Raw genomic sequence first — 24,948 nt, 5'->3', positions numbered from 1 at the left:
CTGAGAGCAGGGGGCCGGGCACACAGAACGTGCTCATGGTCACACAGAACGTGCTCATGGTCACACACATCCTTCACACTGTGCCCGGCCCAGGGACCAACTGCCTGAGGACACCTTCATCAGAGACACGTAGGCCCAGGGGTGGCCCGGCCCGCTGTGGGTGGCGGAGGCAGGCAGGCCAGGCCCCCAGGAGGACAGTCCAGGTCCTCAACCCGCATGGAAGCTCCTGGGCTCCGAGCTGGGCTGCCTGGATTCAGGCCAGGGGCCCATCGCTGAACTCCTGTGTGGTTTGGGGCAGGCAACTCCGCTGTGCACGTCTCTGTCTGGAACGCAGGGCAGCGCTGGTCCTCACCACAGAGGGCCCCAGGGATGGGCGCGGGCGGAGCTGCGCTACAGATCTCAGCTGCTGTCACCAGGCTTCATCATTAGTTCGGTTGTTAACACCACTCCGTGCTGACTGGTCTTTCAGGACAGCCGCAGCCTGCGGGCTCTGGAGCACAGTGGCCGTGGCCCGGTCACGGGGCGGGGGGACCCTCAGTGTCTTGCTCAGCTCAGGCCTCTGCTGGGTGGTGAGGAGTCTGGGGTGGTTTCTGTCTTTGTTACCCAAGTGTAACCTGCCTTCAGAGAAGTGCTCACCCCCGCTCGCTTGGTGGATTTTCCACTCTGCACGCCCCCGACCAGTTTCCAGTCAAAAAAGAGAACATCTGGTAGGCCCCCCTCCTGCGCCTTGCTGTCTCCATTACCCAGGGGTCACTACTCTCCAAAGAGGGTTTTAGGTCAGGAGAGACCCAGGCTTCAGACTTCACATAAACACATTTGTTTCAGTTGTATAAAACATGGTTGGTTTTCTTCTGAGTTTGGACCAGGTGAGGATGCTGGGGATGGGGGTATCACAGACCTACAGGAAGAGCTGCAGAGGAAGCCCGGGGCCAGGCCTCCACCCACCAGGCCTCCTTCCCTCCCTGCCACGCACGCCTGCTGGTCTGGCCTTAGTTTCCGTCTCTCCTCTCTTGCAGGTGGGTAGCTTTCTCCCCTGGGGGAGATGGCCCCAGCAGGTCAACTCCAGATCCCTGCACCTTGACCCACAGCTCAGAAACCCCAGGGAGGGTTCTGACCAGTGGGCCTGGGACCTGGGCCCACCCAGGGGCGACGCCAGGATGCCAGGGTGGCCGCTCTGATTGGTGAGGCCCATCTCGCAAGCCTCCCCCTGAACCCCCTCCAGTTACTGGGAGAAGTGGGGATAGAAAGCACTGATGGACAGCCAAAACTAGCTCCTAATGTCCTCTGTAATCAGGCCAAGGAATTTGAACCTCACCATGTGGATCTTGGGGCTTCAGAGTTTTGAGCAGAGAGACCTTAAGAATAGGTCCTAGAGGAAGCTGCCTCTTGGCCAGGACGAAGAGGGGCTGATGGTCAAAGCTGTGGGGAGGCCGAGGGGCTGATTCTGTGAGTGAGCCCGCGCCAGGGCCTGGCTGACGGACGGGGAAATGAGAGCCATTTAGAAAGGAACCGGGGGCTCTGAGCAGCGGCTCATGAGGTCGTTTATCCCCCTACCTGGCAATGTCAATAGTTATTTACCTGATTTTTCATATGAAGAATTTATAGTAAATAACTCCGCTGAAGGTAGTGAGGCATAAAACAGGAGAGCCACCGTGTCCACAGGCTCACCACCCGTGAGGAGCGTGGCCACCAGGCCGCAGACGAGCTGTTGCTCCAGAGCTGCCCATGGAGCCCTCACCCCTCCCCGGCTCCAGCTCCCACGGCGACCCAGGCCTGCTCTGAGCCGCGGATGATGGACGAGGAGCGGGTCATCTGGGCTCTGGTTCTGAAGTTAGGGACTAGGGGAATGTTCTTTAGAACATACCACAGCCTGGCCGCCTGAGCAGATGTCCCTGGTCAGATGGGGCTGTCACAGTAGACATCTGAGTAGAAGCCTGACGGACCTGGAATCCGGAACTGACAGACTTGAGGAAGGTGCTCCCCACAGCAGGGGCAGGGGCCCTGAGGCAGGAACACCTTGGTGAGGGAAGGGCCTGCGCAGTGCTGGAGAGGGCGTGTGGGGTCAGCAGGGCCTGGATGGTCCCAGGACAGGAGGGACAGGGTCTGCTGGAGCTACCCTGTGATAACAGAAGGGGGAGGCTCGAGAGCGGATGAGCAGTGAGTGTCCCTGGTCCAGTGACACCTGGGGTGACACGGTCAGGGCACCAGTGGGAGCGCTGGGCAGTGGAGGACAGGCTGTGCTGGGGGACAGGTGGAGGGGTCACAGGGGCCCTGAGGGCCTGCCAACTGGGGGTTGGGGTACCCAGGAAATTCACACTGGTGGCCACACAGGGGAGAGGGCAGCAGGGCGGCACCCAGCAGCAGGTGCTCAGAGCCTCCTCTGCATCAGCCGGGTGCGACCCTGCCTCCTCGACCGCCCAGCCTCCTGCTCGGACAGGCAGCAGGCCGCAGGGTGCTGCTCTGCTCCGGGCCCCCGGCCTCCTGCCCCCCTTGCCTGGAACAGCACTGTGGAGGACCCCCTCTCCCCAGGGGTGCAGCCTTGAGGAGTGCAGCAGCTGGGGATACCTGCATCTTGAGGGCACAGCAGAGGATGGACGGAATAGTGGGAACTGCTGTTTGGTGCCCACTGTGGCTAGGGAAGGGGTCTTACCAGCCAGAACCCCCGAGTCCAAGACTGTCTTTTCTGGAGCAGCTCTCCTGACTTGCTGTGCTTTCAGCGACCTTCCTCAGAGCCTTGTGAGAAATCCCTTTTCTGGGTAAGCTGATGGGGGTGGTTTCTGTGGCGTGCCTGGCACACACACCCACCCCCACTAGTCAGGGCTCCTACAGGGCTTCACGAAGGCTTGCATTTGCCCTCAGAAGGCTGGGCCAAGGTCCAGCCTGGCTCACACGGGCTCCAGCTTAACACCTTTCACCGCCTGGGAAGCGGGCCTCAGGGCCCAGGCTGGACCTGGGTCACACTCCACACCCGTCGACAAAGGTGAATCGGGCACAATGTCCCTCCCTGCACGGGTGGAGGACACCCCACTCTTTCAGCGCCCACTGCTCGTTCCCTCTCTGCCCGTAACATCATATTCAATTTGCTGAAACGACTTCTTCCTCACTCAGCCATGTGGCTCAGGAAGGGCTCCTTCCTGTGGCTGAGGGGAGACCCAGGTCACCAGTGCCCCCTGGACTCTCCCACCTCACTTCCACAAGTATGCAGACCGGATGCTTGCTGAGATGAGGGAGCCACTAAATGAGACCTGCCCTCTTCCTCTGGACGGTGGGGACTGGGTGCGCGGGTCCTGGAAGTATGGTGGCCATTTTGCTACCATGAAGAAAGAGGCTGATTTGCTGAGACCGTGTTTTAGCCCCAGCATGAGGCCAACACATAAAAACAGGGTGGGACAGCAATGCAGACGCGTGGGTGCCCTGGGCCCACTGCATCAAACCTCTTGAAGGGCCCCCTAGCCTGTGCTGAGGCCAATCTGAGTTGGGTTTTGTATCATGACTGAAGGGATCCTGATTGATACTAGGCTGGAAGGGAGGGGAGTCAGGGAATTAAAGTAGTGTGGCAAGTGATGGTCGAGAATGTACGGGGAGGTGGGGGACCAGGCATGGAGGTGGTGACCACCTCGCCAAGATCTAAAGGGTGAATAGGTGTTGTTGGCAAGGGCAGGACACGCGGGGAGAGAGCAGGCAGGCGGAGGGACCATGTGTGCAGGCTGCAGGGTGAGGAGCAGGAAAGTTCATCCAGGAACAGAGAAATGCCATGCCCTGGAAAGTGGGAGGGGGGACAGTGAAACGCACAGGGCCCCTGCGTGGCGTCAGCCTCAGGGCAACGGGGGCCATGGGAGGGTGACCCTGAGGGAGAATCTGGAAGCAGTGCGGAGGGGAGGGGAGCTGGGCCAGCCTGGGTGGTGGCCGTGGGGCTGAGGGCCATCTGGCAGGTGGGCTGCACAGAATTTGGTGGTAGGCGTGATGCCGGAGGCCCAGGGGAAGGCGGCACCCAGGCCAACTTCCTGGGTCAGGCCTGGGGCAGCTGCAGGCGAGGCAGAGCGCCCAGAGATGACACACAGCCACAGCCCCTCCCGCAGCCTCGTGCCGTGCAGGCCGGTGCACCTCGGGCCAGGGAGAGTGTGGGGCGTGAGGCGGGCCCAAGGCCAAGGCTCCCACACATCCAGTAAGTCGGGCCAGCCAGTGTGAGTAGGACCAGTGACCAGAGCTAGGGACTGAAAGCAACGCTGCCCTGAGCAAGTGGCCTCGGGCCATGCTGGGCAGGAGGCGCTCGGCCAGCCTCAGCCCAGACCCGAGCCCAGGCCCCCAGCTCTCAGTGAGCGCCAAGAGAGGGGCGCGCCACCAGATGAGGCCGCAGAAGCTGCTGAGCAAGTTTATTCCAAACCTGTTAACAAGCAAACGTAAAAGGTAAAAAGGTGATCCACGTGAACCGTGAAGCTGATGCCTCTCTTCCAAACGGGGCAGGCGGTCACTCCCCCGAAGGCGGCGGCCTGGCTAGTGCTGCCGGGACCGCAAGGACCTTTTGTTCGATCTGGACATACCGGTCTCCCTCTCCTTCTCGGGGTCGAAGACTTCTACACAGAAAAGCCAGAAGGCACTGTGAGTGGCAGGGCTGGTGGGCGCCCCCAGCCATAAGCCTGTGCCGAGGACTCTGTCCCACGGAACAGTTCACTCCCCAGGGAGGCAGGATGAGCCCGTCTGGGGATGCGCTTTCACCTCCCCTCCAGAGACAGCTGCAGGGGAGCTCGTCTACTATACCAGACCCTCTCGCGTCTCAGGGTTTCTGCTGGGTTCCAGAGCACCTTGCGGAACCAACACCAGCAAGCAGGCCGGCCTCCACTGACCACAGAAGGTACTTCAGTACACGGGGCCTGGGGCCCGCACACACATGGAGCCCTTGTTGGGGTGCCCTGTCCGCCCCTCGCCCCGGTGCCCCCTCAATGCTGGGCACGCACACTCTGGCATACACACAGCCCTGCCACAGCCCAGGAGGAAAGCAAGTGGCTTGGGGACACAGACCTGGCACCTCGTGGGGCCAGTAGTCGTTACAGTGGGGGCAGTGCGGCTCCGAGTTGGACTGGAAGTACTTAGCCACACAAGGTAAGTGCATCCTGATTCCACACGTCTCGCAGCTTTGACCCTGAAATGAGAAAGTGATGGCTTGAGAGCCCGCTACACATCTCCGTGTTCATAACCCTTCAGCGGACTGCAAGGAAGGCATCCCACTGGCTTGGTAATTTTGTCTTCCAGGCCCTAAACGGACAATGAGAACAACTCTGAGTCTTCAGTGCAGTGGGTTTTAGTAAAGCAGCTGACAAGTGAGTGCAAAGGGAAGAAGCTCAAGGCTCCAGAGGCCAGAGCAGGGCAGAGTGGGTGGCGGCCAGGCCCTTGGAGCAGCAAGGCCGCCCCCAAGCCTGGACTCTGAGCACGAGTGGGCCCTGGAGGGGGCATGAAGACGACCACGGCTTTCAGAAGGCACTTCAGCAACGTGGGGCAGAGCTTTAAAGAGCCGTGTGCACACTCTGTTCTAGAAATTCCACTCTTGGGATTCCAACCCAAGAAACATAACCACTAGGTGCCCAAGGATGGATGTGCCAAGAGGCCAAGCCCAGTGCAACTGATAAGTGCAAAAAGAGAATGAAAAAGGAGGAAACACAGGGGCTTCCCTGGGGCTCCTGTGCCTTCCAGCACAGGGGGTGCAGGTGCGATCCCTGGTCAGGGAGCTGACGTCCTACCTGCCTCACTGCCGAAAAACCAAACCATAAAAAAAACAGAAGCAACGCTGTAACAAATTCAATGAAGGCCTTAAAAAAGGCATCAAAAAAATCTAAAGCAAAAAGGCAAAAGCAGAATCATCCAGCACTGGTCCAGCTGCTCTGCTCTGAAGCTGTACAATGTACCCAGAGGCCAACAGACGACAGGAATCTGTGGCTGAGACACACGTTGCTGCCACAGTAATAGGAGACACAGACTTCTGAGAGCACGCGTTGTAGCCCTGGGGCAACAGTGGGGGTCCTGGGCAAAGGTGCACAGCAGGGCGGGGGGCAAAAATAAAAAGCCTGGGACAGAGCAGAAGGACCAGGGAGAAGCAGGCCTTCGTGTACTTGTCGTCAGATGCTTCTGAGGAGATGCCCGTGGTCAGAGGCCTGGGCCCTGAGTGAGTCCTGGGCCCTGAGTGAGCCCTGCAGAGTGCGCCCCACCCGGCCCCAGGCACCTGGATGAGCAGGCTGCGGCAGATGTTGCAGACCTTCACGGCATCGGGGTACGTCTCCCGGATGTACTGATCCATCTCCAGGATGGCCCGGCCATGCAGGGTGAACTCCCCTTCCTTCTGTGGGGACACAAGGTGGGGGCATCTTTTATGAACTGGCACACCCAGCCTGCTTCCCGCCCAGGAGGTACCTCTGTTCCCACGGCCCAAGGCCAGGAAAGGGGCAAAGGTCCGCACACCCCTTGCCCCGCAGGCGTTCACACCGACCCCTTGTACAGCCGAAAGTGGGGAAAACTTAGGTGAGACCTAAAAGAAAAGCAAGGCGAGGACCACTGCCCCACATTTCCTTAGCACCATCCTCATGCCTTCACAGACAGGAATCCTGGAGCTGCCCCAGCACTCCTGGATGAGGACAGAGGCCGGGAAAGGGAGCCGTGACCCCACAGAGTGAACCCCACAGCCCTGAGCCAGGCTCTTACTCCTTCCCCTCCCTCCCCCAGTGCCTCCCGCCCCAACCCCAGGGAGCAGCACCGCAGTGCCTCCCAGCACCACTGCCTGGAGCCTCTGCCTGGACCATCCAAGATCACTTCCGCCCACACCACTTCACAGATGATGCCGAAGGTGGTCCAGGGAGGCCCCAAACCAAGTGGCATGGGGTGTGGTAAGGCCTTCTGGTTCCCATATACAGACAGTCCACACGCTGTGTAACCCCAAACCATGGGAAAGCCAGAAATATGGAAAAACTTGGCTGACCCTACGGCCAGCTCACAAGGAAGAGGCAGGATGGAGACCTGACTGGAGACAAGTGTCACAGAAGCTCATGGACGTTTACGCATCCAAGTCAACTAAGGAACTGGGATGGGACTTCTTGAGCACGTGTTGTAGCCCTGAGGCTACAGTGGGGGTCCTGGGCAAAGGCACACAGCAGGGTGGGGGGGCAAGCCTTGCAGGGGCCGCCCCCGGAGCCTGCGGCGCTGGGTTGGTTCAGTGCCCCTGCGCCCGCTTCTCCACCTCACATCACACAAGAGGGGCTGCTGCTCCCACCCCACACCCCATCCCCATGACTCCTGCCTCCATCCAGTGTGTGCGGTGCCACCCGGCCAGGGAAGCACATTCATCCTGGGCCTCCAGTGTCGGGCAGGTGACCACCCAGGAGAAGATGGGCATGGGCACAGAGTTAGAGAGCCACAGCTCTGACCGTGGGGAGCAGGGTAAGCAGGCAGGACAGAGCCCAAGGACTCCCGCAACGGAGGGAGGCCCAGCACAAGGCAGTGGTGCCCTGCACTGCAGAGTCGGGCCAGTCAGGAAGGGGACAGGAGCTCTGTGCCCCGTGGTGCTGGGCATGAGAGGGCGGGGCCCAAGGCCGTCCTGGGCCCTGTGGCCGCTACCTTCTCAAAAGCCCCAAGTCCACAACGAGGCTGTCTCCACGGCCTCCACCCTGATCTACCCTCCCCCTGCTCACCCTTCTGGGACCCTCTTTGGAGACCTGACCTCAGTGAGGCCCAGCCCCTGAGGCGCCACCATTCTTGGGCTGAAGAACTGAACCCCTGTCTGCCCACCTCCAGGCTCACCTTGTGCCCCTCCCCAGAGCACCCGGCCCCTCTCAGCTCCGAGTCCACCCCGCCCGCTCGGGTGCAGGCCACTCCCTCGGCCCTGGACTGTGTCCCCACCCCAACCAGCCGCCTCCTCCCCAGCCTGCAGCGGGGTGCCACTTCCTCCGCTGAGGGCAGGTCCCCAGTGAGCGCTGCTTCCTCTCTGTCTGCGACTCTACTTCAGCGAGAGTGGGCTGACCTCCAGCTCTCTCCCCAGACTGTGAGCCAGGCCTGGTTTTGCTCACCCTGTGTCCCCAGCACCTGACGCGTGGCCCAGCACTAGGCCGTGTCATGATAAACATCTAAGGGAAGAGTATATAACAGCCCTCGCATCGATCCCAAGGAGGAATGCCAAGGCTGGAGTGAACAAGTTCAAGTTCAGAGTCAGGCTTGAGTCACGTTTACTGAACGCCTACTAGCTGCCTAGAAGTGCCCCAAGCTCATCACTCACGATGGCGCTCAGTCCTCTGTCACTAGGAGGGGCAGACTGCCCTCGATCTCCAAGGAAGATCCAACCCCAAGTGACCTCCTAGGCCTGACAACCATCCTGAGCTGGGGCCCTGTGCTGGGGACTGGTCCCTAGGCCGTGCGAACGTGCAGCTGCCAGCAGATGCCCAGGTTCCGAGCATCCACACTTCTCTGAGGCAGCCTCTGTCTCAAAGCCTCGCCCACTGATCCCGACCACCCCCACTCCAGGGCCCCCGAGGGGCTGCACAGCTGCCTCAGCAGCTCTGGGCCAAGGCAGAGCCTTGCACAGGGCAGGGCTCTCCCAGTACTTGGCTGGTGGGGGAAGGGGTCCCATCATAACGAATACAGTGCTTCTGAGGAAAGCCCCATTTCTGAGAGGCCAAGGGGGAGACTCAGACACGGTCCCTCCGGTCAAGGTGCTGCTCCAGGAAGGCTGGTCAGAGCACCGGCCAGCACTCACCCCGTGGCCCCTCAGCTGGTCCTTCAGAGTGACTCAGAACACACGGCCACGGCCGTGCTGATCAGCCTGGGGAGCACTCCTCCCGCAGGACCGACACCGGCCAGCCAGCACGGTCCTCGTCTTCCAGATGGGAACCGGGCTCAGAGGCGAGAAGCCACCTCCAGAGGGAGCGGCCAGGCCAGAGGAGGACCCTGGGGTGTCTCACCACCACGCCCTGCCCCTTCCCCATCTGTTCCTTTGTCCACATGAGGCCCAAGGGATCAGTCAGCAAGGAGGGCTCCCTCAAGACTCTCGGGGCTTTGGAGCCAGGCCTCAGGAAGGCAGCACCAGCACCTCCAGTTCCCCAAGGAGGAAGCAGAGAGGACGGGAGCTGGGGCCCAAGCCAAGTCCAGCAGACCCCCAGAGGCATTCTTTGCTCCAGTCGTCCCCGCTCCGGGCAGCAAAGCGCCAGTCCTGATCAAGTCGGGCACCCAGCCCTGCATCATGACGTGACAGCATCTAAGTACGCTGGACCCGCACGGCCACCCATGGGCCCAAAGCTGGGCACAGAGGCTGTGCCAGGGCGGCAGAGGGTGAGCCCCGGGGAGACGACAGGTGTTCATGCCAACGTGGACTGTATGAGCGCTGGTACCTTCTAATCTACGAGGAGATCTTATATCATCTGGGGGGTAAGTGTGAGATACACTCTGTTCCTCTGGAACTTCAACTACCTGCCCAGCCGCGGTTCAGTAAGCAGCGCCTCCAGGAGTGATGAGGTACAAAGATGAGGTCACAGTCCCCGCCCTTAGAAAGCTTGGCCCGAGGACAGAGTGCAGCCAGTTATGACCCCTGAGGTGTCCGAGAACATTCCGTATTGCCAAATCCACCCAAGAGAGGAAGAAAAACTATGACGAAGCAATTGATAGGGGCCTGCAGTCACGCTCGCTGGAGCCTGGACACGGCTCAGCCACTTGCCGGGTGGAGGACTTCATCCAGATCAGGGAGCTGCAGTGGGTTCAGCTACAGAACAGAGTGAAGGGCTCCCCGCGGTCGTAGGGGCTGAGCACCCGAGCACACGATGTGCAGACGTGCCCAGAGGCGCTGACCCCACTAGCGGCTCCCACTACTCCTGCCCTCACCACTGTGGCCTCTCCAGACAATTCCTCCCATCCAGAAAGCACCGCAGGAACTGGATGTTTCTGGTCAGACTGCCAGGGCAGCCCACCCCAAGATCAACAACTCAGAGCACGGCTGCCACAACTCCAGAGCTGAGCTCTCCCCAAAAAGGAAGTGAGCATCATGTCACCACAGCAGCGGCCTCCAGCCGCAGGTCTGACCACCAAGTGAGGAAGTTGAGGGCCCCTCTGAGCAGTCCTGCCCAGACACAGCCCAGAGGGACAGGAGCGGGACGCGCAAGGCGGCACAGAGCCTGTCTGGCTCGGGTTTCTTGGAAACAGTGGTGCATTTGTGGAAAAAGAACTGAAACGTCTGACTGTTCCAGCCAACAGAAATAGACACAGGGCATCAAGAAACTCAAACCTTTCACAGATTGCTACAGCTCCTCTCCAAAAGCTTGTCAACACGTCCTCTTTGCTCTTTGAGGGCCACCACCTAAGTGAAAGAATCCCAACAGCACTGGCCTTGGAGTACATGACAGTGATAATCACGATGGGACAGTGACTCCTGTGGAGGCCCAGCACCGGGGCCTGACTCCCACCCCCTCATCCTGCTCCTCACTCACCTGGAGGTGGAGCTATTCCTCCTCTCACAGACGAGGAACGCGGGGGCACCTGCGGCGGAATCTGGCAGCAGCCCTATGCTCCTGCCGACCGCACTACACCACCTGCCTGGGGACCAGAGTCCGGGGCCCGCACAGCTGCCTGAGACCCTGGCTCTGCCACTTCCAGTTGGGCCTCCCACCCAGGTCACTGGAGTAAACAGGGTTCTCCTCGCAGGGTCACTGTGGGCCTCAACGCAGACAGCAGGGGCTCCTGACCTCCAGGATCTAAAGCCTGACAATCTGAATGTGGAGCTAACGTAATAATAACACCAAAAAAATGCGCAATGGGCTTCCCCAGGGCTTAGATGGTAAAGAATCCACCTGCAGTGCAGGAGACCCGGGTTCGATCCCTGGGTGGGGACGATCCCCTGGAGAAGGGAATGTAATGCAATGCAATGCGCTTGAATCATCCCCAAACCATCCCCTCTCCTCAGTCTGTGGAAAAACTGACTTCCACAAAATCAGTCCCTGGTGCCAAAGAGGTCGGGAAATGCTGAGATAAAGGAACCTGAACAGGCTCAGCTCAACAGAGACCCATTAAACACAATACGATTTTGGAGGAAACAGTGAGATTCACGGTAAAAAGTGAGCCAAGCTGGAAAACCTGCAGCGAGAAATACCTCAATCAGCCACTTGTTTTGTACGAACTTCTGCAGCACGTGCTCAGCTTCCTTCTTCCTCATCTTCTTGCCTTTAAGCTGATCAACCAGGTTCAAAATATTTGTGGAAGACGCAAAGCCAGTGTCTGAGTCAATAATCAGCTCCAACTGGAAGAGACAGCAGCCATGTCCATTAGACTGGGGAGAACAACTCTTAGGCCATAATGCCGATTCTGGCGGGGCGCAGTGAGACCACTCATATCACAGGCAGAACTGAGGGGCTCTTCAGGAAAACAGCTTAACAATATCCATCAAAAGCCACAGATATGTTTTGACCCAAGTCGCTCCTGTAACACCATTCCAAATGAAGGACCTTAATGCCCCCTGAATCAAGAAGGATCACTTCACCTCCCTGAAGATATAGAAGATGAGGAATGAATGAATAAGGAAATGGGGCCGCGCCCCTTCTATGCAGAGATGGGCAGGCTGGAACCGGGAAGGGAAGGCACCAGGGTGGCCCAGCGAGAGAACACACCTGGGAGCCACAGGGCTGCTGTGGACTGGGGCTGGGAGAAGCTTGCTGGAGGCTGCCTTAAAACTTCTGCCCACAGCAGAGCAGAGGAACCAAGAAGATAGGCTTCTTGTGTGCGCACACATGCACACACACACAGCCGTGTATTTACTGTCTTAGAATCTGATTCTCAATCCTGGCTGCTAATCAGCCCCAGAGGCGGCTTAGGAAGGAATGATTCTAGGACTCAGAGCTCAGAGACCTGGACTCGACAGACCTGGAGGGAGGCCTGAATGTCTGCATTACTTTTACCTCCTCAGTTACTGCGGGGCACCCAGGGCTGAGAACCAGTGGCCTAACCAGGTGCTCACCCAGGTGAGTGGCAAGGTGGCTGAGTGAACGGCCCTGAAGCTGGGCAGGCAGAGCAGCGCCCCTCAAATGATTGGGTAGGCGGATCACTGGGCACCTTCTCAGAATTCAGGCTCGGATTCAGCAGTCTGGGTGAAGACTAGGGTTCAGCCTTTCTGGCAAGGTCCCTGGGGACGCTGTTGAACCCTGGGACTCGAGCAGCAACACCCGCTCACCTGCACCCCACACCCAGGAGGTCCACTGTTATTCAACCAGTTGGAGTCAAACCCAGACCAGCTCTTCTTTCCCAGGCGGCCGTGGCAACCTCCTCAGCAATTACCTGGCAGCTATGAATTCTGAGAGGGGCACTTGGTGACATGCCCCTGCAAGGGCTTTCTCAGGCAGCAGGGGGACCCAGTAAGGTTGAAGTTTCCATTTCTGATGAAATACAGAAGTTTTCTGTAAGAAGCCTGGCTGATGGGCAATGGGAGTTGCTGTACTTACAGCCTTTCTAAAGAGATCCAGCTCATTCTCGGCAAAATCTGATGCCATTTTGGAAATTGAAGTCGTTGCAAGATTCACCTAAAAAATAAGTTAGCGTGAGAATCAGGCTGTGCCCTTCACTTGTCACAGTTAATTCACCTGCAGGCTCTTCCTTCCTCCCCTCTCCCTCCCCACCTCACCAGTCCTGGAGCACTTTGTGTCCAGGCACTGTGGGCCATGGGGATAAATTTAGAACCAGTCTTACAAGCTTAAATCTTTAGCTCAGTCAATATGTCTAATTTTCAAAGATTTCAGAACTCCCAAGGTTGTGCGATAGCTTCCAAACTCAGAAGAATTCGGGAAACTTGTCTGCATGCTAGCAGGGCTTCAAATGCACAAGGCATTGAGAACTCTGGCAGTAAATAATACTGATTTACCGACTTAACCCAACATTTCCACAACCCTTTCTTCCAAGCAACAGGGTTTGAGAAACCCTGGGCTAGAGCCCCATTCTGTGTGGGCCTGGTGGTAGGAGCCTGGTCTCTGAAGGCCTAAAGCAGTTCCCTACCCAAAGATGGGGGCTTGTATTTCACATCCTTCCCTAGCCAGGAGGGAAAAAAAAAAAATCTGAACACAGCAGGAGGGCCCAAGGAGGTCTCAATCCTTAGTGACCTCACGTTTCTTTCTTTCCAAAGCTTCTATGTCTTGTTCTAAATGAAAAGGCATTTTTATCCCTTTATGCCTAATATTCCATTCATCTAGGGTGACTTGCAGATGCCTGGCAACAACCAAAATAAAACCTAAGGCATGCTGCCCAGTCTCAGGGTGGAAGGGGCATTCCATGTGGGGCAACAAAGCAAGTGCTGCATTGAGAGCCAGGCCCAGGTTCTATTACCCCCAACCCTGATGGCTGCAGAGGACACTACAGACCAGGGGGCCGGCAGCGAGCATGGAGAGACGGGACTGGGTCAGGGAGGTGGCCAGGCCTGGTGTCTTTCGCCCTCCAAGCCCCTGGTGAGGTGGGTGCGCCTTCATCCACCCCTCAGGAAGGAGGGCAGAGGCTGTCTCCACTGCAGTTCCCCAGACACCCACCAGGGGGCTCTGTCTGCTCTCACCAGCGCGTAAATGGGTCTCCCGTCATCCTCAGTGACACCTTTCTTTATCTCTATGTACAAGGATTCCAAGACACTGTTAATGTTGTTGATGAAGTCCTCCAGCTTCTCTATGGTAGCATTACCTGGAAAAAAAGAGGAGAAAGAAGAAAGGCGGAGGGTGCTGCATCAAAAGTGTAGCTGGTTTCAATCTGCCATCAACCCGAACACGAAGCAGCAAAGCCACAACTGGGCGAAGGCCCCAGCCCTGCCGGGTGAGTGCCGATGCCTGCGGCTTCTTCCTTCCTGGAGCATTCAAACAGACGGCGCTGTGAGGCAGAAAGCCCGCCGAGGTCTTCCTGTCTCGGGTGGCAGCCCCGGCCTCCTCACCCCCCCAACCCCACCCCAAGTTCCCCTCTGCCTGGTCACCGTCCCCACCCAGCACCACGGTGCAGTGGGCATCACAACCCGACTCCTCCACAGAGCCTCTGTCCCGCCTCACGCAGGGATCACGTCCACCTCTATCCCTCCTCCTTTCAGTCAACACGTAAGCCTGGACTGAACACTGACACACAGGCCCTGTGTAATGGCCCAGGGCTGCAACAGTGAAGAACAACCCCATGGCAGGAACAGCTGCTCACATCAAGCACCCATCCCGGGGAAGGCCCTGATTTGAGCACTTTTCACACAGTTATGAACCCATCCTGCCTGCAGAGGGGGGCAGACTTGCCCAGGGTTCACTGGGAGCCCCTGACCTGAGTGCCAGCCGCCTCCTGCTGCCCCTGATGGCAGGAGGTGCTGCCCAGAGATGTATAAGGAAGCCAGCACCCTTCTCCAGGGTCATCAGTCCACCAGCCTGGGACAGAGCCTGTGGAGCACTGCAGGGGCGGGGAGGATGGACAGCAGACTGGCGGGGGAAGGAAGGACGGCCGGGAGGGCTGCGGAGGCTGCAGTGCAAAGTGGGAGCCAGATGGCCCAGGGCCCCGTGGGCCGGAGGGTACAGAGGTGTGTGCCCGTCCTCCTGGGGGCCACGGGAACCTTTCAGATCTGGGAGCACAGGAGGGACATGGTCAGCCTTGTGTCCTGGAATCACCCTGCTGAACTGAGAGACATTTCTTTTGTTTTTGTTTTTGTTTTGGTCTCATCTCACTGCATGCGGGATCTCAGTTCCCTAACCAGGGATCAAACCTGTACCCTTGGCAACAGAAGCGCAGGGTTTTAATCACTGGACCACCAGGGAAGTCCCTGTGAGACTTTTAAACCCAGAGCATGTATTACTGTTTTCACTTACTAAAGTAACAAATTTCAAAAAATTTGTGCCTTAGAAAAATAATTACTGTAAGGGGGAAAAAAAAGCAGTAAAACAGACAATATAACATTTATGAATAAAGCAATAATAAAACAAACAAAACAAAACACTGCAGGCAAAAAGGGCAGGAAGGTTATCTACCACACTGATGACCAAGGCCACTGCTAGGAAGGGAACTAAGGTGAGCCGGGAGTCATCCCAGGGCACTTGATATCTGGCTTCTTACAGAGAGAGGTATGTGTAAGCTCTTTGAATTGCTAAATACTATAAAAGTCTAGAAAAACAAAAGGTCACTCTGGTGGCAGGGGAGGTCATGGCCAATGTAAGGGCGGCAGCTGTGTCACAGGCACAGCTGAGGAGGCCCGGGAGGCCCGGACAGAAATACCAAGATGCACATCACAGTGGGGTCTAACCTTCCTTGGTTTAAGTTGCTTAAGTTAAAAAAAAATAACTGAAGAAAAAAATCATATTAATAAACATGGTACATGGACGTGGCAAAATTGTAACAGCAGTGTGATGATGTGGCCACAGATGCTGTAAAACTGTGATCAGAGGAGTGAGACAGGCTCACATTTCCTGCCTCTGCGCCTCTGAGCAAGAGCCCTCCTTCTCACTAGTTACGAAAGCCAACTCACAGGACACTTTTTTCCAAAAGCTGCTCTGGTGCTCTCCTCCTCTCCCACACCATGCAGAGCACCTCTACCGTGGACTCCTCCACCCAGAAAAACTCGGCCGTGGGGAGAGGAGGCCCAGGCACCAAGACCCACCTTCTGCTGATGGACAGGAGCTACCCCATCTACCCCAAGTGACACAGCGGCAAGTCCCACCTCCTCTGAAAGTGAGAATTCACTTTTTCCACTGAAAAGGCCTCTCCTGGGTGCCATTCAGAAAAATGTACTCTGGGGGCGGATCAAAAGCCTTCTGCTGCCTCGGACTTTCCAGAAAGCCTGTCTGCAGAGATGAGCTAATAGCCGCCCTGCGCTTCCCTTCGCCCACCGCCTCTGGTTCGTTGTCCAGCCTCACTTTTCAGAAACATGAATGTTTTCAAAATATTTTCATCTAAGGGGAAAAAAAAACCCACTTCCTATCGCTGTCCTTCTTGCAGCAGCCCACCCCCTGCTCAGGGGCTCCTGTGCGCTCCACTCACCCCGCCCTCCGTGAGTGTGAGCGTCCGCCAGGGCTCGGCCACAGTCCTCACTTCGGCTGACCTGCACGTGGTTCCCACAGACAAGCTGTACCATGTCATTACCTGGGAATAAGCTTTCCTCCTGTTCAGCAGCACCCCCTCCCCAACTGGACTTCTTGGGGGCAACCAAGGCAGCTGGAGGGCCAGCCCAGGCCCGCCCTGCCCCTCTGGGGCCCCCAAGGCCCGCCTCTCCCTTCCTCTGATCCCTGAAGGCCACATGGTGGCCTCAGAGCCAGCCTCACACGTATCTAGGAACCTTCCCTTCACCCTCTCTCCTCCACCGCCCCCGCTCCAACCAGCCAAGCTCCGCCTCTCAGGCGTCCCAGAACCGCCCCTCGCTGCCCTGCCCACTAGACAAGGGTCCTGGGCTCTGCCTTGTCCTCCCAGAGTCCTCAAGCACATCCTCCCCTCTCATACTTTGTTCCAGGCACCAGAGCTGGCTGCCCTACTCCTGGAGTTTTTCTGTCATATGTGTGACTTTTGGGGGTAGAAGAGACCCCACAACCAGAGAACTGGAGGGCAGGAAGCTGGGGGGGGGGGCGGCGGTCAGGTCCCAGGTCAGCCAGCAGTGGACCCAGGACCTGTGTGCAGCCTATCAAACACCCTCTCAGTCTGAGCGAGAGGGGCTGTGACTGTGAGGTGCTGCTGCGCTTCCCATGCCTGGTAACCGTGGGCTCCCTGTGCCCGTTCCCCAGCCTGGCCACGAGCCCTCTACCAGTCCTGCGTGCTCCCTTCCCAACAGCCTCCCACACGTTTCTTTCTAAGGTAGCCAGAATTGGGAACTCTTGCTTGCTACCAAGATCCCTGACGTGCCCATTAACGGTCAAGGTAACACAGATCGGCGCTTCCCAAAATCAAGCCTTCAAAGCAGCTACTTTTCACTGCTCTGACCCCTCTCCCTGGAGCCCACAGTAGAGAAGCTACAGCTGGCAAGTCTGGGCTACATGAGTGTCTAATGATCCATTTGGCCCCAGTATCCCGTGAGTCCAGGGTCATGATACTGGGCATGAAACACCGAGCGTATCACATGATTCTGAAGCAACTATTTCTAGTCTTGGTTCTACCACTTCCAGGGATTTTAGCAAACTAACAAACAACATGGCTCTTCCCTTCAGATTCCGAATCAACTAAGGAAAAACGACAGGCTTTAGGTATCAGTGTATCAGGTTTCTGCGGGTAGCCCTGGCTCAGAGGCTGGGTCCCTCCACACTAATGACCGGCAATCACCAAGGTGGGATGCCCATGCTCGGCAGCATGGCTGGACCAAGCAAGGGTCTGTAGCTCCCCGGCGGCCCTGTGCTCTCTCCCTGTATGCACAGCGTGTGTGCCCACACCTTGTGGGCTGTGGTGAAGTCCTCCTGTTGGGTTGGGAACAACAGGCCTGTAAATGCAGGGCTCATTTCATCACTGCAAGAACACTAAGTCCATAAGGTGAGTTGCTATCATCAGCTTTACATAACCAGAGTTAAAGCACTTGCCCCGAGCTCCTCCAAGTGGAAATGAAGCCCAAGTCAAGCATGGGCTCGAAGAAGAGCCCTCGGGGTCTCTGGGGAGCAGAGCAAGCATCCACTGGGAACATTCCCTACACCAGACCCCACCAAAGTCACATCTAATTCCTCTAGAACTTGCCCTTAGAGTCACAAAGAGAGACACAGCCAATACAGAAAGACAGTGAGTGTGCAGGCAGGCCCTGGGAAGGACGTCAGAGGGCCATGCCCAAAGGATACACGCTGAGCCGGGCCCGGCCAACATCTCATCCATCTGCCAAGAGAGGAGGTCCAGACCCTTCGGCCAGGTCACAACTACGGGAGGAACTGAACTAGAGGACTCAGAACAGAACAGAATTGCTCCTTCTGTAGCAGGAAGTACCTCCCCGTAGGGGCAATTAAAAAACGGGACTCAGGGCAATGGACAGGCTGGGGCAGCAGAGAACCAACGGGACGCGTCTCTGAGGAGTAGGGGCCGGTTCAGTTCCTTTTGAGAGACTTTTTTCTGGCCATCACTGCATACATTATCTCTTTTTCTTTAAAAACAAATTTTAATTTACCCAACAGACTTCTTATTCATCAGTCTCTGCTCCCAGAAGCCTATGGGAGCCCAGGGTTCACTGCATGCTTGGGCAGCAGGAAGTCTGCTGCCCTAACTTCTGAGCAACAAATAGTTTTGTTCCAAACTAGACGCCACGGATAGGACATTTTTAGGCAGAGGAAATACTATTTTAGGCAAAGGAAATAACAGCAAAAAATAAGGCCCCAGGGGACTGAACCACGCATGGGCCAACTTGCCCCATGGGAACCCTCTCATCTGGTGGGGCGAGCTGGGTGGTCCTCCTGAGTGCCGCACTGAGGACAGGGCCGCCCAGGCCCGGGCCAGACATGGGCGCTGGGGCACAGTGGGCCGGGGAGCAGACCCCGGGGCTGGGCAGGGCCAGCAGGCAGGCACACTGGGCCGCAGAGACGTGCGAGGGGTCATGTCCCGGCCTGGGGCTTTGGTATTAACTGCCTGGGGAAGATGGTCCTCTTGACCAACAGTGCGATGGGTGAGTGGGAAGACGAGAGCTGACAATGTCACTTCCGTGGAGCAACTAGTGAACAGTGCTGGGAAGAGCTGGCATGAAAGGTGGACAGCCTTTCATGGGGCAGAGAGACTAGACAAGAGTTCTCTCCATCCGTAAAGCACCTGCGACAGTTTCATTCCCTCAGGATCTCATAAAAGGCCCCCACAAACGACTGCCAAGAGGATACAGTAGAGTCTGCTTTCCAAAAGAGAATACCAAGGGTCAGAGAGGTTAAGGACTTAACCAAGATCACAGGGCAGGTGACAAAGTCTGGACCAGAAACATGTGGCCTTCAGCCTGGCACAGCGACCAAAGGACTTGAGCATCCATTTTTTGAAAAAAGGAAAAAATTCTTACTCAAATATGCAATGAGGTCTGCGAACTACGTCAAAATGATACGGGGGTGAGCAATTAGGAGCAGAGATAAAATAAGATTAGTCATGAATTGTTTTAACCGGGTGATGAGTACATGAGGCTGCGTTGTATTATTCTCTCTCCTTATCTCTCTTTTTCCATAATAAAAGGTTTAAAAAATATTTCAATGCTCAACAATACACCCTGGTGCCATTAACCCTCCGGAGTCTGAAACAAGGGAAAAATGACAGTGTCCTGTGACAACAGAGATTAGCTCAGGGCTCTGATGGTGCAGAGGGAACAGGCTTTTAATAATGGGCTCTTTTAAAAAATCTATTGGTGAGAGATTTGTCTCCAGGTATAGACATCATTTTTTTTTCTTTCCCCAAAATCAAGAGGTCATTTCGGTTAGGAAGTCTACTCTTGGGCCTAAACGACAGGGCATAAACCTTACCTGATAGCCCTCGGCACAGTTCCAGCATCTCGGCCACAGGCATTAAGTGCCATAAAACCCATGAGAACACTGCTGGAGTGGCGACAGGGACAGACGCCCACTGTCCATATGAGTGCAGGAAGCCTACTCGTCAGCCATTCCCCTGACCGAGGCCTACTGTTCAGCACTTCTGGCAACAAAGCAACAGGACTCCCATCATGATGGTGCTGAGACGGGGCAAAGTCCAGATTACACGGTGAGTCATCGCAGGAAACCCAACCACTTTCAGCAGAACTTCACTGCGGACGCTCTTCATGTGCATCTCACTTTCATCTCGCCCTCTGAAAACAAGCGGTCCACCCATCACTGAGATGCGTGGCAGCCCCCACCCGCAACCATCCAAGCAGTCAAGGAGCTGATGAAGGCTCTGCAGGGCTGGGCTGCCACCCCTGCTGGACCGAGCAGCTCAGCTGCATCCCCGAGCTTCTCCCTCAAGCTCATCTGAGCAGAGCTGTGGAGACTGACAAGCCAGATGTCCACGCAGACCAGGCGGGAAGCTAGCAGTGGGCACAGAGGGTGAAGTGGACAGCGAGCGTCCCGTTGAGAGAGGCAGGGCTCTTCTGCTCTAGGCAGGTGCCCAATTTTTAGATTTTTATTAGAAAAATTGTTTTTTCTCATGTGAGAAAAGTTTTTTAAAAAACAGTTTTTAAAAATTAGAATTACTATAGGGTAAAAACTACACTTGCAAACTAGATCCCAATGACAGCACCAGTTTTCAAAATGTGGTTTGGGCTGGAACCCTGCCATAAAGACAGAGGGAGACTGCAGAGGCCACGGTGTCCCAGGTCCACCAGAGAAGCAACTGTGGTTTCTCAGGGGAAACAACTCAAAGGAATTGACTGTGTCACACATATTCATCTGATAGACTGAACGTACAACGGACAATAACCATGTATAAAAACAGGGCACTGATCCACAATTGGCACCAACCAGCCCAGGAAACCAACCTATCACCCACAGGAAGCCACCAGTAACCTCTGTAGAATGACCAAGTCTTGATTAATAACTGACAGCTTCCCTGATTTCTGCTTTGAGCCCAACCAGAGAAAGTCAGGAATGTTCCCCCAAACCCATCACAGGCTGTCCTGCCTCTAGTTAGCCCGCCTCCAGCTTCCTGAGCCGCAGCCTCCAATTGGGCCCGCCGAGGCCTTCCCTCTCCCCCACCATGGAGCTTCCCCACCCCTCTGCCTGCCATCAGATCTCCAAAACACAAGTGCCTTGAGAGAGCAAGCTCTGAGTAAACAGCCATTGCCTGTTCTCACCTGGGTGGTCTTTGCTTATGCCCACACCTCATACACGTGGGAATTGGCTCAGCGGCCCGTTCCCAGCAGGGCTTAGGAAGGGGCTGAAAGGCGTGCAAGCCTGCGGTGCTGTCAGAAGAGTCCTGACCACTTCCATCCTGCTCACTGTAGCCCTCCTCTGAGTCCCCACCGCCTAGCCCCGTCCTCCATGTGCAGCTGGGGTGAGACCAGATCCCGGCACTACCACCACCCACCTGGAAGCCACCCGTGACTCCCACCACTCCCGGCCACACTCCCGTGTGCCTGCTCGCTCTCCACTCGGCTGTGCTAGCCTTCCCCTGGCACTCACACCCCCCTCGGCACCTGCACTCGTCATCTCCTTCTACGAGGAAATGATGACCACACTGTCTGGATTTTCTAAGAAAACCCCTGTATCAGAAAATAAGCTTATAGAGGGCTTCCCTGGTGGCTCAGTGGTAAACAATCTGCCTGCCAATGCAGGAGACACGAGTTCCATCCCTAGTCCAGGGAGATCCCACATGCCACAGACTAGCCAAGCCCATGCACCGCAACTACTGAGCCTGCGCTCTACCGCCCAGGAACCGAGAACTACTGAGCCCACGTGTCACCACCACTGAAGGCCACGTGCCCTAGAGTCCATGCTCTGCAACAAGAGAGACTAACACAGTGAGAGGCCTGTGCACGGCAACCAAGAGCAGCCCCGCCCGCCACAACTAGTGAAAGCCCGTGCAGCAGTGAGGACCCAGCGCAGCCAAAAATAAATAATTTTAGGAAAAAAAAGAAAGAAACTGAGCTTACGAATTCCTATTGCAATTCCATCGCACTAAGGACCAAAGTCACGGACCTTCTGGGGCTCACTTCCCCACCCCCAGCCCCGGGATCTGAGAGTGGACGCTATGGGGAGGGACGTGCAGGAAGGAAGGGGCCGCAAGGAGCAGGAAGTACTCTGAGCCAGGCACGTCGCCTAAGCTCCCTGTGTGACCCTCAAAACTTTTCCATGAAGTAAATCAGATTTCCTTTACAAAACAGAAAGCAAAGACAGAAAGTGAAAAAAACAAAAAACCAAAAAACTTTTCCGAGTCCCCGATTTGAACTTGCGTCTTCAAGAAAAGGCTTCCTTGTTCCTGCCAGTGGCGTGTGTGGTGATCCTGCTGAAGAACTGACTCTCCGTCCTCCCACACACCCACAAGTCCGCCCTTCATGGGGGGATGCAATGCAAAACACATTCCGAACCTAACGAGGCCCACGCTTAGGAGAGCGTGGAGCACACAGAGGTCCCAGCTCAGCAGATCCACGCTGGCCTGGGAGGGACCGTGCCCACCCTGCCCCCACGTCACCCCACAGACTTGGACACAGTGAGTTTTTCAAGAGCCAGAGATGTGAAAGCCACAGCATTCATTCCCTCCTGGCTGCAGAACTTCCAGAACCCAAACGCTCCAGCCTGAGCACACATCACAGCTGCCTGCTGTGAAATTCCATATGTTTGAAAATTCATCAAGTCCCGCTGGAGATGTTACTTTTCATGCTAATTGTATGCCACTTTTCAGTTATGGGCACACGCGTAATCCCCCGATTAACTGGAAAGGCAAGCCGGCTGACATCAGTAAGGTTATTATCACAGCAAAAGGAGGGGAATGTGCAATGAGATCATTAAAAGCAGGAGGAAAACTTATTTGGAGCCAGCATCTGGTCATCGCTGAGTCCTCCGTGGAAAGAGAAGGTGCATTTAAATGTGACTGCAGACACAGGAGGGAACACTCAGCGGAAAGGTGGGCAGCATCACTGCCTCACCACTAACACAGGCCACGCCCCACGAGCCGGAGCCCTGAGTGTAGAAATGGCCGTGTAAACCCACATGAGAAAACAAAGCTAGGAGGAGAGGTTTGACAAACACAGAAAATATCCATCACTCCCAATGTTCCTCTGACAGTGTCCCCTAACCTATTTTTGGTACATGCATTTCAGTTCACTAGTTTTTTGCCTGAACATCCTATTGCTTATTCTACTCACTGAAATAATGTGTCAATTTTTTAATCTAAGATTTTAGACATTCTACCTAATTTGTCCTTTCGACAAACTGTATATGACAACTAAATGTAACGTGACACTGGGGTGGCTCCTTTGCTAAAAAAGACAATGTTGGGACAACTCGAGAAACTCCAATGGGATCTACGGACCAGACGATAGTGATGATCAATGTTAATGTTTGGGTTTTAATGGTCGTCCTGTGGTTACGTAGAATGTCTTTGCTAGAAGGAAACACATGCTAAAGAATGTAGGGGCAACAGAATTTCAAACTGGTAACCTACTCTCAGATGATTCAGGGTAGGGGAAGTTCTTACAACTCTCCTGTGAGTTTGGAACTACTTCAAAATAAAAAACAAATTTAAAAAGCAAGGCTAGGAGCTTCAAGCAAGGCAGCTAATGTGGAAGGCAGCATGGGGCAGTGGAGGGGGAAGCCCAGAGCCACTGTGTGAGAAGAGGCCGCACAGCAATTCACACTCCAGGGGTTTCCACTTCCTGCTCTGTAAGACAAGGAGGCTGCACCCAATGATTCCCTAAAACCCAACACGTTCAACCACACAAAACCAGAAAGACCAGCCCCCAGAGTTTAACAAGGCAAGTAACTTTGAGAGACTTGTTACCATGAAACTGTGGACCTGGCAACATTTTGCTTCTGCCCTTAAAGCCACATGATCAATGACACACATTCCATCCAAGAGTCAGGTTCAGGTTCAGGGCCCCCTCAATCCCCCAAGGGGGGCAACACCATTCCCTGACATCATCAGGAAGAAATGCCTACTTCCCAAGGGCTCCTGGGCCTCTTACAAAGGCTTCAAAATTCAGGTTTCCATGCCTGTTTTGTTTTTCAGAAACTGAACACCAACTGTCTTGGGAGTCATTTTGAGGAGGGGGCCTCTTCAGGTAAGTAGGAAGAATACTTCTCCTGAATGCTGCATCTATTTTCATTGAGTCCCACACTGATGACACAGGGCCTTATGAGACCAAGAGAATGAGCTGCATTGTGGAAACCTGCTGACTTCCCTACACGGCACTGACAGGCCACAGATCACATGCCATATGTTCCATTCATACAGCTCTGGGGTTGAGTGACGTCATCAAGGTTACACAGCTACCAAGGAGCAAAGCTGGTTTAAATGCAGAATTTTTTTAAAACAGCTTTGTTCAGATATAATTCACCTGCAATTTTAAAGGGCACAAGTTAGTGAGTTATGATACATGTTACACCCTTGAAACCACGACAATCAAGATACTAAGCATATCCATCACCACTGAAAAGTCTCCTCGTGTCTGTGTGCAGTCCCTCTCCCACTCCTCACTACCCTCCCCTGTGCCATATCCCCAGGAGACCGCTGAACTCCTTTCTCTCACTGCAGCTAAGTATGCGCTGTCCAGAACTGTGTATATATGGATTCATACAATATATACTCTCCTTTGCTTGGCTTCCCCACTGGGTATGACCATGTTGAGATTCATTCATAATGTAGCACATAGCAATGGTTGGTCCCTTTTTAATGCTAAGTAGCACCCACCATCAGATGGATAACACCACAGTCCATCTACCAGTTCACCTGTCGATGGGACAATTAGTTTTTCTCATTTTGGGGCCATTACAAGTAAACCTACGCTGAAGACTTAGGCATGAGCCTTTGTGTGGACACATATCTTCATTTCTCGAGCCTAAAAACAAATACATGAGAGAGAAATAGCTGTCATGAAACTGCCGCACTATTTTTCAAGATGGCTATAGCATCTGGAAGTGAGTGCTCCAGCTCTTCCGCTGTCTTGCCAGCACGCGATACACAGTCTTGTAAACCACATATATTCTGATAGGCATGTGGTGGTCCCTCACTGTGGTCTTAGTTTGCATTTCCCTAAGGTCTAATGAAAGGATTAAGCATCTTTTCATGTGCTCGTCTGCCATCCACAGAACTTCTTTGGTGAAGTGTCTGTTCAAGTCTTTTGTCCCTTTTTTAATTGGGTTGTATGTTTTCTAATTGTTGAGTTTTGAGAGTCCTCTATGTATTCTGGATACAAACCTTTTATCAGATATGTGATATACAAATATTTTCTCTCAGTATTTGGCTTGTCTTTTCATTCTCTAAGCAGTAAGTATATTTCAAAGAGCAGAATTTTAAAATTTTGAAGTGCAATCAACAATTCGTTCTCTTATGGATCATATCCAAGAAATCTTTGCCTAATCCAAGGTCATGAAGGTTTCTTCCTTTATTTTCTTCTAGAAG

General features: G+C 55.1%; 1 protein-coding gene across 3 annotated transcripts in view; it reads right to left on the bottom strand.

Moving 5' to 3' along the window:
• Positions 1-4,410: 4,410 nt before the first annotated feature.
• The window catches only part of NSMCE1 (NSE1 homolog, SMC5-SMC6 complex component), a 35,251-nt gene continuing 14,713 nt past the window's right edge, over positions 4,411-24,948 (bottom strand). For all 3 annotated transcript variants that reach the window (XM_068968992.1, XM_068968994.1, XM_068968993.1), the window contains exons 3-8: positions 13,547-13,668; positions 12,453-12,530; positions 11,111-11,257; positions 6,215-6,331; positions 5,020-5,140; positions 4,411-4,574 (exon numbers count right to left, since the gene is read on the bottom strand). In XM_068968992.1, the coding sequence (XP_068825093.1) occupies positions 4,495-4,574; positions 5,020-5,140; positions 6,215-6,331; positions 11,111-11,257; positions 12,453-12,530; positions 13,547-13,668 (665 nt within the window). In that variant the 3' untranslated portion in view covers positions 4,411-4,494. The remainder of the gene's footprint in view (positions 4,575-5,019; positions 5,141-6,214; positions 6,332-11,110; positions 11,258-12,452; positions 12,531-13,546; positions 13,669-24,948) is intronic.

The sequence above is a fragment of the Capricornis sumatraensis genome, chromosome 3 (assembly GCF_032405125.1).
Source record: "Capricornis sumatraensis isolate serow.1 chromosome 3, serow.2, whole genome shotgun sequence".
NCBI classification, from domain to species: Eukaryota; Metazoa; Chordata; class Mammalia; order Artiodactyla; family Bovidae; genus Capricornis; species Capricornis sumatraensis.
The sequence above is the reverse complement of the archived record's forward strand: the minus strand, read 5'-3'. Positions and strand labels throughout refer to the sequence as shown.